Consider the following 15,963-nt stretch of genomic DNA (forward strand, 5'->3'; position numbering starts at 1 on the left):
TTACATTTTTATTGATTTAGCTTTTGTATACAGTCAGCTGCACACTTGAAACACAACATAACCTTATCTGTGCTGAGAAAATTGATTTGAAATGGAGGCATTTTATTAACTCTTAAACGTAGGTATTCAAAACAGTCCAAAAAAAGGTGCAGACCTCTGAAGGTTAATCAAGTAACGGACTTTGATTATATTTCATTGCAATGAGCTCCATGTCCCACAAGAGGGAGCAATCTTCTAATGATTTCCTAAGAGGATCACCAAAGACGTATTAATTAACTACAATGGTATTAATTCATTAATGATATTTTTGAATTGAGGATGTAAAGAAAATCAATATTAGTCAATATTACTGATAATATTAATATAAAAATGAATCTTGGATCCAAACGCCCTTGAGGAACAACAAGAGATACTCATGGACCAACAACATATGTGTTGGTCCATGTATATATATATATATATATATATATATATATATATATATATATATATATATATATATATATATATATATATATATATATATATATATATACACATGGACCAACACATATGTCAATATGTTGTTGGTCCATGAGTATCTCTTGTTTATATATATATATATATATATATATATATATATATATATATATATATATAATGATCAAATAGTACTTTTTATATATAATCTGCTATCACACAGTCGCTGAAATAATCCTTATAATCTGTAAGACCATTTGAATCAGATGTGTGAAGTGAGTAATCCGTTATTAGACGCACAGCTGAGAGCGTGTCTACGTGATGTGGTCCACATGGTGACTCCTATAAGTGACTTGACATGTATAAATTGACTAATTTTCAGACACACACTCACACAAACTCCCCCTTCTCTCAGACTTTGATGAGGTCACAGCCAGTGGCTTGTAACACCGAGGATCCCAGATGTCCAAGTTTGGCTAATTAAACAGGAAGTGAGCCTTCCGGGCACGTCCTAGTAATTTCACAGAATGTGTGTGTGTGTGTGTGTGTGTGTGTGTATGTGTGGTGGGTAAGAGAAATTAAGATTTAGGAAGTGATGTTTTTTTTTTTTTTTTTTTTTTTTTAAACAAGCTGCCTACCACTCAGCAGACTTGAGTAATAAGTAGTGTGTGTTACAGTATTTTTGACGCATGACATCCTGAAGCATTGTGGTACAAACTCTTCGAAAAGACGACATTGAATTACCTGTACTGTCTGCAACTAAAACGACTCACTTGTGTGTGTGTGTGTTTTTTTTTTCCTGTAGGTAGTGTTATAAATAAATGAATAAAATCCACCTCACTGCTACAGAAGTGTGTGACTAAACCGTGCGAGTGTGCAAGCTGAGGGATGTCTGATTTGACGACATGATGACTCGTAAGTGTAGGTAAGCACTCATTAACAAATCATGTGTCATGTCTGCCTAGCAAAATCCCTGTATGTGAAGTTCAAGCACTGTGGGGTGGGGGGGGTGGGGGGGTAAGGGGGGTTCCCTAGAAATAGAACACACCAAGAAAGAAAAATGTGAGAGAAAGAAAGGGAGTGGGGGGGGGAGGAGGAGGAGGGCGGGAGAGAGAGAGAGAGAGAGAGAGAGAGAGCCCAGCCCACTTGTACAAAACCATTCACCTCGTGCATAGTGAGCAGTCCCAGAGCTCTACACTGCTTCCCCAGGGCTCGTCCACAAGACGCCTGCCTTTCCCATCCAAACTTCTCAGAGAACCAGAAGAAAGAGAGAGAGAGAGAGAGAGAGAGAGAGAGAGAGAGAGAGAGAGAGAAGGAGAAAGAACACCTACAAGTGAAGCAGCCGGCAGAACTATTCTTCCTCTTCAATCATCACCTCTCGTCACAGCAGCTCTCTTTTTAGCAACAAGGATTACCCTTTTTTAAATCCTTTGCTTCATTTCAGTAGGTGAAACTTTTTCAAAAAACTTTTAAGCCAATACTTTCTTTTTTTTTTTCTCTCTCCAAAGCTGTCAGACTGAATACATCCACAGAGACAAGAAAGGTAGTTCCTGGAGGGACATTTGATCAAGAGGAAAAAGTTTTTCTTCTTCTTCTTCTTCTTCTTTTTTTTTTTTAATTCTAGTTAGTTAGGCTGGTGTGGTCATTTTGCATCATTTCTTCAGCCTCCTGCTCCAAGGATGACGCTCCTGCCTGCCATGAGTGTAGCACTGCTGCTCCTGGCTCACTGCTATTCTCTTAATGCCATGGCCACCTCGGGCACCTTGGCATCCTCGCCCTCTTCAGCATCGGACTGCCCTTCTTGTGCCATGGCACGACTGCGGAGGAGTGGTGCGGAGGTGCTAATGGAGGAGGAGGAGGCGCAGCAGGATGTTGTGGAGGCGGTGAAGAGGCATATCCTCAGCATGCTGCACCTGCAGGATCGGCCCAACATCACACACCCAGTGCCCCGCGCCGCCCTGCTCAATGCCATCCGCAAGGTCCATGTGGGCCGCGTGGCCAAGGACGGCAGCGTGCTGATCGACGACGAGCCTCACGGACGCCTCGAGGCCGAGAACAGCGAACAGACTGAAATTATCACCTTCGCAGAAGCCGGTGAGTGAAAAAATCTGTGTGTGTGTGTGTGTGTGTGACAGAGAGAGAGAGAGAGAGAGAGAGAGAGAGAGAGATAGAGAGAGAGAGAGAGTGTACTTAGACTGAGCAAACTTGTACCTAAGGATGAGAGGACAGGACTTTTAAGTTTTTGTAAGGAAAACCTGTTGCCTCAAAGCAGGAGCGAATAGCTAGAAATTTGCTGCAGCAGCCGTCCTCCTCCTCCTCCTTCATAGAAACGTCCTGCTGCTTTGCAGAATTGCTGATTATCAGGGAAACCCCACTGAGCTTCCCAGCCATAAACGCCACTTACCTGCAGACCGACAGGCTTCCCGAGGAGCCGTCTACAGTCGGGAGGGGAAAAAAGTTGGCAGTTTTTTTTTTTTTTTTTTTTTTTTTTTGCGTCTGGGTTTTCAAAAGGATCTGATAGAGCATTGTTAGACTAGGAGTGCCTTTGAAAAGTGCCTCGTGATGCACAGAAACACGGGGCTCCTTTCTGACTCGCACACAAGAAGCGATAGATTAGATTGTCACCGAGCAACGTGACAGAAATGATGTGCTCGTGGATTTCTCCTTTCATTCCCGAACAGCAGAGAGCAGAGGAGCTACTATGCGAGCCTCCCTGCTGAAGCGAACCACTGTTTGGTTATAATTAAGCTTGACATGCGGTTTAGAATTCAATTGGAACACAAAGAAGCAATGGAAAAGTTAATGAGACACAGGAGCAAACGTAAGAGCAGTGCAAATAGCAGTCACTTCAAAACAGACCTGAAATGTCTTCGTCTTAGCCTAGGGTTTACACGAAGATTTAAACGAGTGGGGACTCTGCAGGGATCCTTGAAGTACTTAAGTACCACACCAAAGCTGGAACAATAGTGTGCTTGAAAAGACACAGCCCTTTAAGGCATCCTTCTGAACTGAAGTCTAAGACAGATTTGGTCTTGAAAATGAAACTTGAAACTGTGGAAATATGCACAAATAATGCACGTTGGGTTTTTTTTTGGGGGGGTAGACACTGTAGTCTTTATAGACAGACAGGTGACACACAGACTGTGTTTACAATACAGGAAGGAATGTGTGTGTGTGTGTGTGTGTGTGTGTATGTAAGGGTTAGCATGTAACAGCCAGGTTGTCAGGAAGCCTGTCATCATTCGCTCAAGTGTATTTTCTCTTTATAAGGGTGTCAGTGTTGGGCAAACTGTCAGCTGAACCGATCGTAGATCTTAAGCGAAGTTGTCCGAATGGATAAAAACGTAGACCTACAGTACACTACAATCCGTACCATCAGTAAACGTACAGGCACGATCGCTCGTCTCGACGATTCCCTTCCACTCAACACAAATCGTTTCCATTCAGCGCTGCACTGCCTGCTTTGCTTCACGTTGCGATGCGAAATTGGACCCAGATGATCAGACATCCGGCAGCATCTGCACGCCAGCAAACCTAAAGATGGACAATCAGATAATCAATATCCCTCACGCCACATGACACTTATTACACTCATTACACTCTACATATATCGACCTGAAATAGACGTCCTTACACGTTCCCTCACCTTAAAAAACCCCTGCGTTCTTTTCCATTACCTGTATAATTACGTTTTCTTTACGAGGTGCTTTAGTGAATTCCAGGATTTTGGACACATACCGGGTTTAGACGAGCTGTTCTCAGAAGCGACCACAAGAGGGGATGCCATTGAGAAATCACGTGAAAGACCCTCACCATTCACAGAAAGCAGGAGCAGGGAGTGAATGAGCAGTTTTATGCGTTACAGCCAGAGAGCACCTGGAGTGAGAGGAAAAACACGAAAAGGAATATCAAGGAAATGAAACTCGAAGGTCTTGTTGGCGTGGATAGCATTGCAAAGTCTTGGTGTAGTGTAGCTTAAATTCACATCTTCTGCTTTTCTACGTGTTGAAAACCCAAAGACTGATCTTACAGTGAAGTGCAAAATGAATATTGGGTAAAAAAAAAAATGATAAAGTTAAGTTAAACTAGTGTGGAGGACTTGATAGTTGCTTAAGGTTTAGAGGCATAAACCACTGGTCACTGGACAGCATTTCATCACATAGATGCTCATACGCTTTCTATCTCTCTCTCTCGCTCTCTCTCTCTCGCTCTCTCTCTCTCACACACACACACACACACACACGCATACATACATATACACAAAGCAAGAGAGAGGCACACAAACACACAGATATATAGAGAGATACACAGAGAGAGACACACACACACACACACACACAGAGAAAGAGAGAGACAGGGATATATATAGAGAGACACACAGAGAGAGAAACAGAGATATAAGGAGAGATGCAGAGAGAGAGACACACATATATATATATATATATATATATATATAGAGAGAGAGAGAGACACACACACACACACACACACACACATATATATATATATATATATATATATATAGAGAGAGAGAGAGAGACACACACACACACACACACACACACACACACACACACACATATATATATATATATATATATATATTAGATAGATAGATAGAGCGATAGATAGATGGATAGATACAGAGAGAGACACACACACAGAGACAGATCTCTCTCTCTCTCTCTCATTGGTTCAGAGAGAGAGAGAGACCTAGACAGAGATATATAGAGCAATACACACAGAGAGAGACACACGTTTTTTGTAATGTGTACCTTTAAAGATTGTACGATTTTTTAATCATATTTTTTTCATATACCATCTTTCTCTCTCTCTCTCTCTCTCTCTCTCTCTCTCTCTCTCTCTCTCACACACGCACACACACACACACACACACACTCCCACATGCACATGGACACCCGTGACGACCACACTGACTAATGTTATGATTGTAACTGATTCCTCACTCGTATTGTGCTTCAGAGCTGGGGATTAAACACACGAGTTACAACACTTGGAAATTCAGTCTTTTCGTGATCAGATTACTGCTAAACTCAAAATCATCATTCCTGTCACACACGAACACACACGTACCCATACACAGCCACCGTCTCTGCTGGAACATTCACAGTACAGTATGCTATCCTCTCAGATTCTAGGTAATTCGAGGTCAAACAGGACCTTGATGTGGCTATCAGTATCCAGAGACAAGGACTTTATATGTAAGGGCAGCAGGGACTTCAGCATGCTTACACTATGGTGAATTATTGCCTTTTAAAGCACAGTGCTGTTTATAGTACTAAAGCTTTCATGTAATATTTCATATATTTGTTGAAACACATCTCAAGGGCTGGTTTGTCATTAGATTGAATTCATGACCTCGAAGTTGTGTTAGTGTGTTTGTGTAAGAACATGACTACAAACGTGACTCCAGAGGCTCAGTTACAGGCTTGTGCCTTTTAAGACATCGTAGGAATTCGCCGATTTGTAAACACCGCTGACAAGAGCGAAGTACGCCAGAGCTTTGCCAACATATATATCTTAGGAATGCCTTGCTTCTCCTTGACTTTGTCATAGCGGAGGGCCAATCAATCTCATCTCAGCACCAGAGGTCAGAGAAAGAAAAAATACAGCAGTTGGGTAGCTATCTTTCTCTGAGTCTCCAACACAACGGGCTTTTATGTTTAATGCCATACATATGCGACAATAGCGAGAGAAAGAGAAGACTTTGGTTTACAGAAGCTATTCTGGTCCTGTGTGAAACTCATGCCAGGGAGCAAACAATCTGTAACCCAGCCGCTTATTCCAAGAGCCTGTCCGCTGAAGATGTGACAAACTCAGACCCCTATAAATATTTTCCCATATCTTTGGGGATGGCAAGATTAAAAATAAACAACGGTTAGCTTGGGACTTGGGAATTTGGGTTTAGAGCTGTAGCTGTGGTAGGATTAAGAACATTCATAACATTCCTTACTAATGCACAGAGACTGTACAAAAAACATCTGCGTACCCAGAATATCAAAGAATACGATGATAAACGAGATGTAACCCACGTGTGTGCACTGTTTGGGCTCTGCGTGTGTCGCTACATTTGTAAGACCTGGCGTGTTGCGAAACGATGACGCGACACTAACGCTTTTGCTGCTGTTCCTCTTTTTCCCCGCCTATTTTGTCATTTAAGAACTCTCATGATACCTCAATATCCTGCGTTTTCAGGCATTCACGACCATGACTGTAATTATTACCAAAGCATCCACTTTAGTGCGTCACCAAGCCTGCTAGGCAGTTTATAAACATACCCTAGTGGAATATTTTGCAACCTTTTGTATGAAAAAAAAAATAAAAAATAAATAAATAAATAAATAAATATATATATATATATATATATATATATATATATATATATATATATATATATATAGAAAGTTAGTCAAAGAGAAGAACCTAATTCTGTTTTAGACCACTATTCAAGCTTTAGACTTCAGTCCCTTAAGCCAACAAGCCATACAATCATCTTGTATTGGTGCATAAATCATGAAGCAGTGTGTTTTCTTATGAGTCCCTGGAGACCTTACATGGTTTAGTGCATATTTTACTATTAATAGCTCAGTCCAATTTGAATAAACGTATTAGATACGGTTATTAGCAGGAATGCAGTATGTATGACTGTGACTGATGCCTCAGACATATTCAGCTAAAGAATTCGGAGCATCTATCAGAAAACATTTTAAGCAAACAAGAGATGCAAAAGTGCCCAAATTCTTTGAGAGAAAAAAACAAAACAAAACAAAACAAAAAACCCAGCTGTTTAAGTATAAACTCTTAAATTTGCTGAATGAAACTACAGTACAAGTAAATAAAGAAAAATCAAACACTGATTTGACTCATTGATGGTAAATTAGCGCCAAGGGAACCAAGGAACCAAGGGAAGTTGGAAAACATTAGCTAAGGCTAACTAACCACAGCTTTATTGTGAATCTTTCAATGTTAATGCTAGCATGAAAAAAAAAACCTCAGTGACAATACAAACAAGATGGATGCTAATAAGATAAGATAAGATAAGATAATATAAGATACAAACTGCCTGTGTATAGAAAGAGATAGATTACAGTGATGGGTATTAAGTCTCATTAGACAAACTCCTTGATTTTCTTGTAGCAAAAGTGCTAGCTGAAAGAAATACTCAAGTACAGATCCTTGTACAAAATTGTACTTTGTTACTTCCCACCTCATACCTCAAGGTGTATTTGCATATCCCAATACAATGTTTGCGGATATACAGTCCGCAACGTCTTGTTTGTATGGCCTCGAAGACAAAAGCTTAGACACGGGTCCTCTCTTTGTCCTGCTTCAAACAAACGTAAGTGGAAATTGAAGCTGTTTCACTCATTGGTAACTGACAGCAGATGATGCACGGTTGTTTGTGTGATTGGTCGATGGCTTGCAGATGCCAGCTTGAACAGATGAACAGTTCGGTTTGTCTCTCAGATCCAGGAAGGGAGCACGCATGGTCGCAGGCTAATCCTGAAACGGATATAATCATTAAGATTGAAGCGATAGCGATGAGTCATGCCGACATCGTGGCTTTCCATCCAGCAACCTTATGTGGAAAGCCAGGCAATTGCAAGTAATCTATATCGCTTTGTCACATTAACATCCAATTATTCGCCAACTTCCAAAAATTCAAGGAATTGGGGTTGATAGTGTGCGCATTAGGGATCAAGACTTGTTCTGGTCATCATTAGTTCCTCAGAGGTGCCAATCAGTTTGCACTAGTTATTATACAGGAGATGAATTTGTACGTCACGGTATAAAAACATAATGAATAATAAAGTGAACACTTCCCCTACTTGTAAAGATTATATTTACGATACCTTTGGGAAACTGGGACGTACTTCTGAGCTCTAATTCTAACGGAATAGCGTCCACAAACACTTAAGAGACAGCACTATAACCACACTGTATGTGTGGACATATATACAGTATAAGGATTTTTTTTTTAAATTCATTCTGAAGCTTGACTAAGCATCTGCTCTAAAAAGAGCTTGTGGAAAGTTTAATTCGCAGTAAATTAAAAATATATAAGGCCTAGAAATAAAAGGAGAATGTGAGTTTATGTACAGTGTTACTTTTGTTCACTGGTTGCTTGAATCTGGCATCTTAATACACTCATACCAGAGTTGTTTAGTCTCTAAAATGTGTCCTCATAGTTGGCACGACCACATTCAATTTTGAAATATGCTGTCTGGTATTGCAGTCAGGAAGCCAATTTACACACACCAGCACATTGTTATAGCATTTTATAGCTCAGTTTAGTTCATGGCTGGTGAAAGCAGAAAATAGGTCACGCATCTAATTTATAAAAAGGGTACTGGAAAGAAGTGCAGTCCTTGTATGATGATATCTGCTCATGGATTTCGGTGTCAAGGCTGACCAGCCTTGGTTATTTTTAGGCTTTCCTTTGCAAAATCTCAGATGTGTGATCGAGTTGTTCACTAGCCCAGACCTTAACCGGAAACATTCATGTCGCAGCATTAGTGATCAAGCGAGTTCTCCCTGTAAGCCCTCCCTGTAAGCCGCAGCCCTCTTTGCAACAATCAAGCCAGTCTTTGCTGGCAGACTAACGCTGTTTCCTTTAATCAGTACTGTCAACAAATTAGCTGAAGACGAATCACATCTCCTCATTACAATCATCCCCAGGAGGAGAACAAACACAAAGACCGTCCGCAAGATAGGCGTCCCCTTACATCCTCTTACAACCTCTCTGATTCCTCTCTGAGCTTTTTCGTTTTTAGCTCTGCAGAATTTGTCTTTCGGGTTTGGTGCACCGGGTCGTAAGAAGCTATACAATATGACAGGAGGCCAACAAGGAGATCAAAGAGCATGATCCCCCCCCCCACCACCCCCTAGAAAACACACACCACCACCAACTCCCAAAGGTAAACTAGATAGAGATGAGGATTAGAGAACGCATTAACCAAAGCAGTGTTTAAAGAAGAGTCGACCCCCCTACACCTCTTTAAGTTCCCAGGTGATCCTATATTGCTCTCTCCTCCCTGTTTGAAGACATGTATGGGGGGGGGGAAGGAGAAGAATGTGGTTATGTTATTTTTCCATCTTTGTGTGGGGGACAGCTGTGCAAACTGCGCTCTAGTGGTTACACCGGTGTTTATTGTTGAGGGATTATTGTACGTCTTTCAGTTCAGAGTTTTTTTTTTTTCTTTCTTTCTTCTTTCTTTCTCCCTCTCTCTCATAAACGTATTGAGAATCATGTGGAGCGAGTCTGCTTCCATATGCTCTCCTACTCAGCCAGGTGGGGGGTAGTTCTCTGTGTAGGCCCAAGCCCTTACCGAGGAAGAGCCCGAGCTGGGTTTACTCATCATACTGAAAGCTAACGACACGCCATTCTTTCATAGACCACAGATTAAAAAGGAAACAATGAGCTAGCCGACGCTGGAAAAGCCCATTATTTTTAGACTCCGTTCATGAAGCAATTCTGTGTTTGGACAGATGGACTTGGGATGTGTAAACACATACACATACCCACACACACACGCACACACGAACTGACATCATTGTTATCATGTTGTAATTCTATAAGTATGCAGCGGTGTACAATAGAGATTGGATTAAATAATGTTCATCCACACTTCATAGGTGTACAACTTTCCCATCAGCTTAGTCTATATTTAAGTCTAAGTTGAAACCCAAACTGTAACTCACATCTTGTAACCACTGTGTTTGACTATAAGATTTGCTGAGGTGTCAGTTAACGAGCGATTGTGGAAGACTCTGTAACAGAACTCATAATTTACAGCCAGGCACATCATCCAGCGACAGCTTAAAGCTCCTGACAAAAGTCCTTATTTTCTTAAGATTTGTCTCAGTAAGTGGAGGGAATTCATTTAAAAGTTGGCCACTGATCCACAACGTGAGACGTTCCAGAGGCCTCGGCTATGTCTGTAAAATGCAGTGGATCAAAGCCAGCGTGAGACTCTTTCTCTGATCCACAGAGAGAGAGAGCAAGTTATTGAAAACATGCCACATCGAAGCCCGCAGCTGGACACCATGTACTGTATGTTGTCATGGCCATCATGTGTTACATCATGTGTACTCTGCTATTATGCGTTAGTGTACTCTGTTATTTCCATTTCAAGGTGGGATAAAGAAGGCAGAGTTAAGTGGGAGGGGTGTTGTGTGTGTGTGTGTGTGTGTGTGTGTGTGTGTGGGTGTGAGTGATGTGTTCAGAACTGATTCAAATTTCTGCCTTTGATATATTGAAAAGGGGTGTCATTTAAAAAATAAAAAATAAAAACTGGTTGTTGCTCAAACCCTGGTGAGCTGGTCAGTCCTGAACTGTGACGCCACTGCTATAACTACAAAGCTCAAACACTCTACTGATGTTACCACTCCCAGACAGTGCCTTCTTTGATGTGGTTGGTTCCAAGTCCGCAGAATTAAACCGGCATTTAAAAATAGCTCATTTAACTAATGAACTGTTTTTTGCTCTTCCTCTTGTTTCATTCCTCAGGTGAAACCCCAGGTCTGATAAACTTCCTCATCTCTAAAGAGGGTTACGAGATGTCTATGGTGGAGCAAGCCAACGTCTGGGTCTTCCTGCGGCTCCCGAAGGGCAACCGCACCCGCACAAACGTCACCATTCGACTGCTCCTGCAGCAGCCGGACTCTGAGGAGAAGCTGGTGGCTGAGAAAGCAGTCGACACTAGACGCAGTGGCTGGCACACTTTCCCCATAGCATCTAGTATGCAGTCTCTACTGGAACGTGGCATAAGTGCACTGAACCTGCGTGTCTCGTGCCCATCATGTGCTGATGCCCGTGCTACACCGGTCCTGGTCACTCCCGGAGGCGGAGGAGAGCGAGAACAGTCTCACCGGCCCTTTCTGATGGCTGTGGTTCGTCAAATAGAGGACAATGGGCCAAGACGGCGCCGTAAGCGTGGTCTCGAATGTGATGGCAAGGTGCGTGTGTGCTGCAAGCGTCAGTTCTACGTGAATTTCAAAGACATTGGCTGGAATGACTGGATCATTGCACCGACTGGCTACCACGCCAACTACTGTGAGGGAGAGTGCCCGAGCCATGTCGCCAGCATCACAGGTTCAGCACTTTCCTTCCATTCCACCGTCATCAACCACTACCGCATGCGTGGCTACAGCCCCTTCACTAGCATCAGGTCGTGCTGTGTCCCCACACGCCTCCGTGCAATGTCTATGCTCTACTACAATGAGGAGCAGAAGATTGTCAAGAAGGACATCCAAAACATGATTGTGGAGGAGTGTGGCTGCTCGTAAGACAAAAAACAATCAAACAAACAAACAAGCAAACGAACAAACAAAAAACTAAAGACATACAAAGACAAGCAAAAGAGCAGGGAAGGACAGAAAAGAGTGCAGAGTTTGGCTTGCAGGCCAGGGTGGGGAGGGAACAGGGACCAGTGCCCTAACGGTAAGGACTTGGGCAAAAAGAAAAAAGGAATGAGGTGAAGGGATGAAGGAAAGAGCTTGATAGAGCTCTCTTCATTTCTCTATCACACTCAGTCTCCAATACAACGACAGGCCTCTCTCTCGACACGGTGGCTGCTTGAACTTGGCCGTCTGAAAATCCAGGGGGTATCTATAGCTTGGAGCAGTTTCTGTGGCACTTTCAGAAGAAAAAAAAAAAAAAAAAGAATATATAATATATTTTTGCTACAAAGCTGAGGGAAAGGGGTGAGATGATATTTATGTGAGCGAGAGTGCAGTGCGGTCACTCCGAACATGCCCCGCATAAGGGAGTGACCATGATGATGAGGTGCCTGAAAAAGCAAATCTCAAAACTATGCAACTTGTCAAGTATTAAGATTTATTTTTCATCTGTGTTGTTTTGGTTAACTATTTACTTTTACAAACTAAAAAAAAAAAAAAAGAGAAGTTGACTTTTTATACTTTTTTGAAAGTATATTTGATGTCTTATGTGTGTTTGTATGTGTACATGTGTGTGTGTGTGTGTGTGTGTGTGTGTGTGTGTTGTTGAGAGATACTTGAAAGAAGTTTGACGGGCTGCTGGAACCAAACATTTCTGTTTTTTTATTATTATTATTCTAATTATTATAACTTTATGTTAATATTATTATTATTATTATTATTATTATTATTATTATTATTATTATTATTATTATTTTCTGTTTCTTTTTACTATTTTAAAAATGAGACGTTACGAACGTTTACAGTTTGCACTATATCATCAGCATAGCCACATATACGAATGGTATTTAGCAAAAGACAAGAAGCACTTCAAAACGGACAAAATTTCATTCGAGTAGGTTTGACCAGGTGAGAATGATGGGTTAGGAATGATGAGGAGTGAGGAACTGTAATCTGGACAAAACCTTGTACACACCTGCATTGTGTTGTTTTTTCGTTTTATAATTAAACACCAAAGACTTTAAGTTGAAACTACATACATATAGTTTTTTTGTTAAATTTGTTTTCTTTTTTTTTTTTTATTTTTTTTTTTTAGAACAATCTTTCACAAAGACATCCAGGTCAAACCCAAGTAAATGCCCTGAATGACTGATACATCCCATAATAATTCTCAATCTTTTGTGCTTTTTTTTTTTTTTTTTTTTGCACTGCTGCACTCTCCATGTGTGTTTAGCCATCTAAATGTTACACACAGCACTTAAACCAACATTTTTTGAGTTTTCTTCTTACTTTTTTTTTTTTATAATGAAAATGAATGTGCAGCATTGATATTTAAAGAAATTGGGAGATGAATTGCTGAATGATGTTTAGGTATTTATAAAATAATTCATCAAATATTGGAAGGACCCTGTATGACCCGAAAAATGTCACCATTTTGTTAAACGTAATTTTTTTTTTATCTTCTTCTTCTAAAAACAGGTAACTACAATGTTAAAAGAAACGAAGCAATTGTTTAGCATAAAAATTCTTAATTCATGAGAAAAGCTTATTGTCAGGATGTGTGTGAATGCATACAAAAAAAAAACAATAGTAAGAAAACGAATAAATCAAAAAAAAAGGAAAAAAAATCGTCAAATCTAGAAAAAAATAAAAAATAAAATATGTGGTATATGTTTTTGTTTTTCTTCATGCAGACAAAAAATTGACACTGAAAGAAGTGGATTAAGACTAAAAAGTAGATATATATTTTTATTCTGTATATGTGGAAATCAAATACCAATATGTTGCATTGCTTTGTTGTACAAAAATGTGCTTGTGTTTTTTTTTTTTTTTTAACCTAATTTATTTTACAGTATTTTCCCTATTTTTTGCTTCACCATTAAAGTTACAAGGCTGTACACTACAACAGATGTGTGTTGTTTGTTATTTTTGGTTGGGAGCAATTTGGTGGAAAAAGTCTTAGTTCGAAGCTGAAAAAGTGGCCACAGTAAAGAGATGCTCTGCATGCTCAATACACTTCAGCTCCGTATACACTTAGCTGGACCACATACTCAACCCACAAAATGGTCCATACCAAAAAACATAGCATTAAAATACATCACTTTCATCTTTTTTTCTTTTTTTCATGTAGATGCTTACTACAACACTAAACAACTAAAATTAATCAAGGCTGATGGAAACTATTTACTCTTGATTCCTTCAGTCTTCCCGTATAACTAAACAGCTCTTTGGATTGTTACCGGTGTTAGCTTCATAAAAGAGCTCTAATTTTTTTCCATTTTTCCTAAAAGGGAATGCGGGGTTATAAGGATATCTGGGTTCTCCCAGAGGGAAACCTTTAGAATATACGATCACTTCAACACATGAAACCTCTATATGCTTAGAAGAAAAAAACAAAAAAACAAGAATCTAATAAAGGTCTTCGGTGGTCCTTGTGGGGAATCCTTCAAGTTCCTGTATAGGAATTCAATAAAAGTTTAATTTAAAAAATAAAATGCTTTTAACAATGGACAAAACAATGGTCAAGAAGCTAAAATAGTCATTTTAGAAAGCTGAGGACACTTAACCAAGAACCCTTGAAGGGCACTTCAAATGAATGGTAATTAAAATGATTAAAATGGCTAGTATAAAAAGTTCCTTAAGGGCTCTTTGTATTGTTACCCATTCTAGATTTATATAGAGGGGTTGTACTTGGGAAATCCTTTAAGGTTCTACGTACAACCTTTAACGACTCTTTAACGACTCAACCCAAGAATCCTCCTACTAACACTAAAGATATTTTATATATATATATATATATATATATATATATATATATATATATATATATATATATATATATATATATATATATATATATATATATGTATAATCTAGGAACCTTAAGGGCTAATGGTTGTCTTCAAAAGGCCTGATTGCTTCCATGTAAAAAAAAAAAAAAGGTTCCAAATAGGACCACTTTAGAAAGCTAAAATCCATTAACTATCCAGCCAATGACTAGTACATTCTTAGAGAAAAAAAAAAAGGTTGTTAAGGTCTGTTTGGATCGTTACCTTAACCCTAACCCTAACCCTAGCTACACTTTTAGAAAAAATAAAATATGACTGAATCTAGAACCCTACAGCAATTGTCTTTAGGAACCTTTAAGGTTGTCTTTCTGGGGAATCCTTAGAGGTACCATTTAGTACCTTACAACTAAAGACTAAAGACTCACACTAATGGTATTAATTATATGTTCATTTAAGGTAAGTCCAAACTAATAGATCTTAGATTCTTCATTTATAATGTTTTTTTACACCAATCTTTGGTTAACAAAGCTATGGAAACAAAGGGCAGGGGTTCATAATACATTTTCCTCTTTGAAAACGATAGCAATCAAAAAGTCAGCAAGGTGTACAAACAAAAGAAAATAAAAAAAAACAAGTTTTATTCTATCTTGCCATTAGTGCATCTAAGCAATGATTGAAAACGGGCGCGCATATATTAGCTTTGGAAACAATAACCATGCACTCTGAGTGCTGTAGGCACCTATATACTTGTCTAGAATAAATGCGTTGTACAAGTTTAGGCAACATGGCTTTAATAGCAGCACATTGCAACTTCAAAGGAGCTCCTCATTAAAAAAAAAAAAAAAAAAAAAAAAATTCCAGTGGCCACTAACTAAATGGTCCCAAACCACATACAAGGAGGATGACAGTTTACATGTTAAATTAGCGTGATTATCTACACATAAAACCAGATGGCTACTATATTAAGAGTTTTGCATGCAAAGGTTGAGCAAAGTTGTGGTGGTTTTGTAGGAAGTGGACCAGCCATGTCAGTCTTCTAGTCGCTGATCAAACAACGCTGGCACACTGCAAAACATCCTCTTGAGGAAGACGAACACCCAAACATATATATTTATATATATATATACACACACACACACACACACACACACACACATACACAGGCAAAACATAACATTTATTAAATTAGCACGTAGGCAGTTAGTTTGGCCGACTTAAGATGGTATAAAGCGATGTTTCATAGCGAGTGCTTAAAAATAGAGCCGCCTAAAGCTAATGACAGAGGGGGACACCA

At 39.7% G+C, this 15,963-nt stretch overlaps 1 protein-coding gene across 1 annotated transcript; it reads left to right on the forward strand.

Annotated features, from left to right (window-relative positions):
• Positions 1 to 1,622: 1,622 nt before the first annotated feature.
• inhbaa (inhibin subunit beta Aa) lies at positions 1,623 to 13,468 on the forward strand. Its single transcript, XM_017470277.3, has 2 exons — positions 1,623 to 2,553; positions 10,991 to 13,468. The coding sequence occupies exons 1-2, from the start codon at positions 2,139 to 2,141 to the stop codon at positions 11,767 to 11,769; spliced, it is 1,194 nt and encodes a 397-aa protein (XP_017325766.1). The 5' UTR covers positions 1,623 to 2,138; the 3' UTR covers positions 11,770 to 13,468.
• Positions 13,469 to 15,963: the final 2,495 nt, after the last annotated feature.

This window comes from Ictalurus punctatus, chromosome 1 (assembly GCF_001660625.3).
Source record: "Ictalurus punctatus breed USDA103 chromosome 1, Coco_2.0, whole genome shotgun sequence".
NCBI classification, from domain to species: domain Eukaryota; kingdom Metazoa; phylum Chordata; class Actinopteri; order Siluriformes; family Ictaluridae; genus Ictalurus; species Ictalurus punctatus.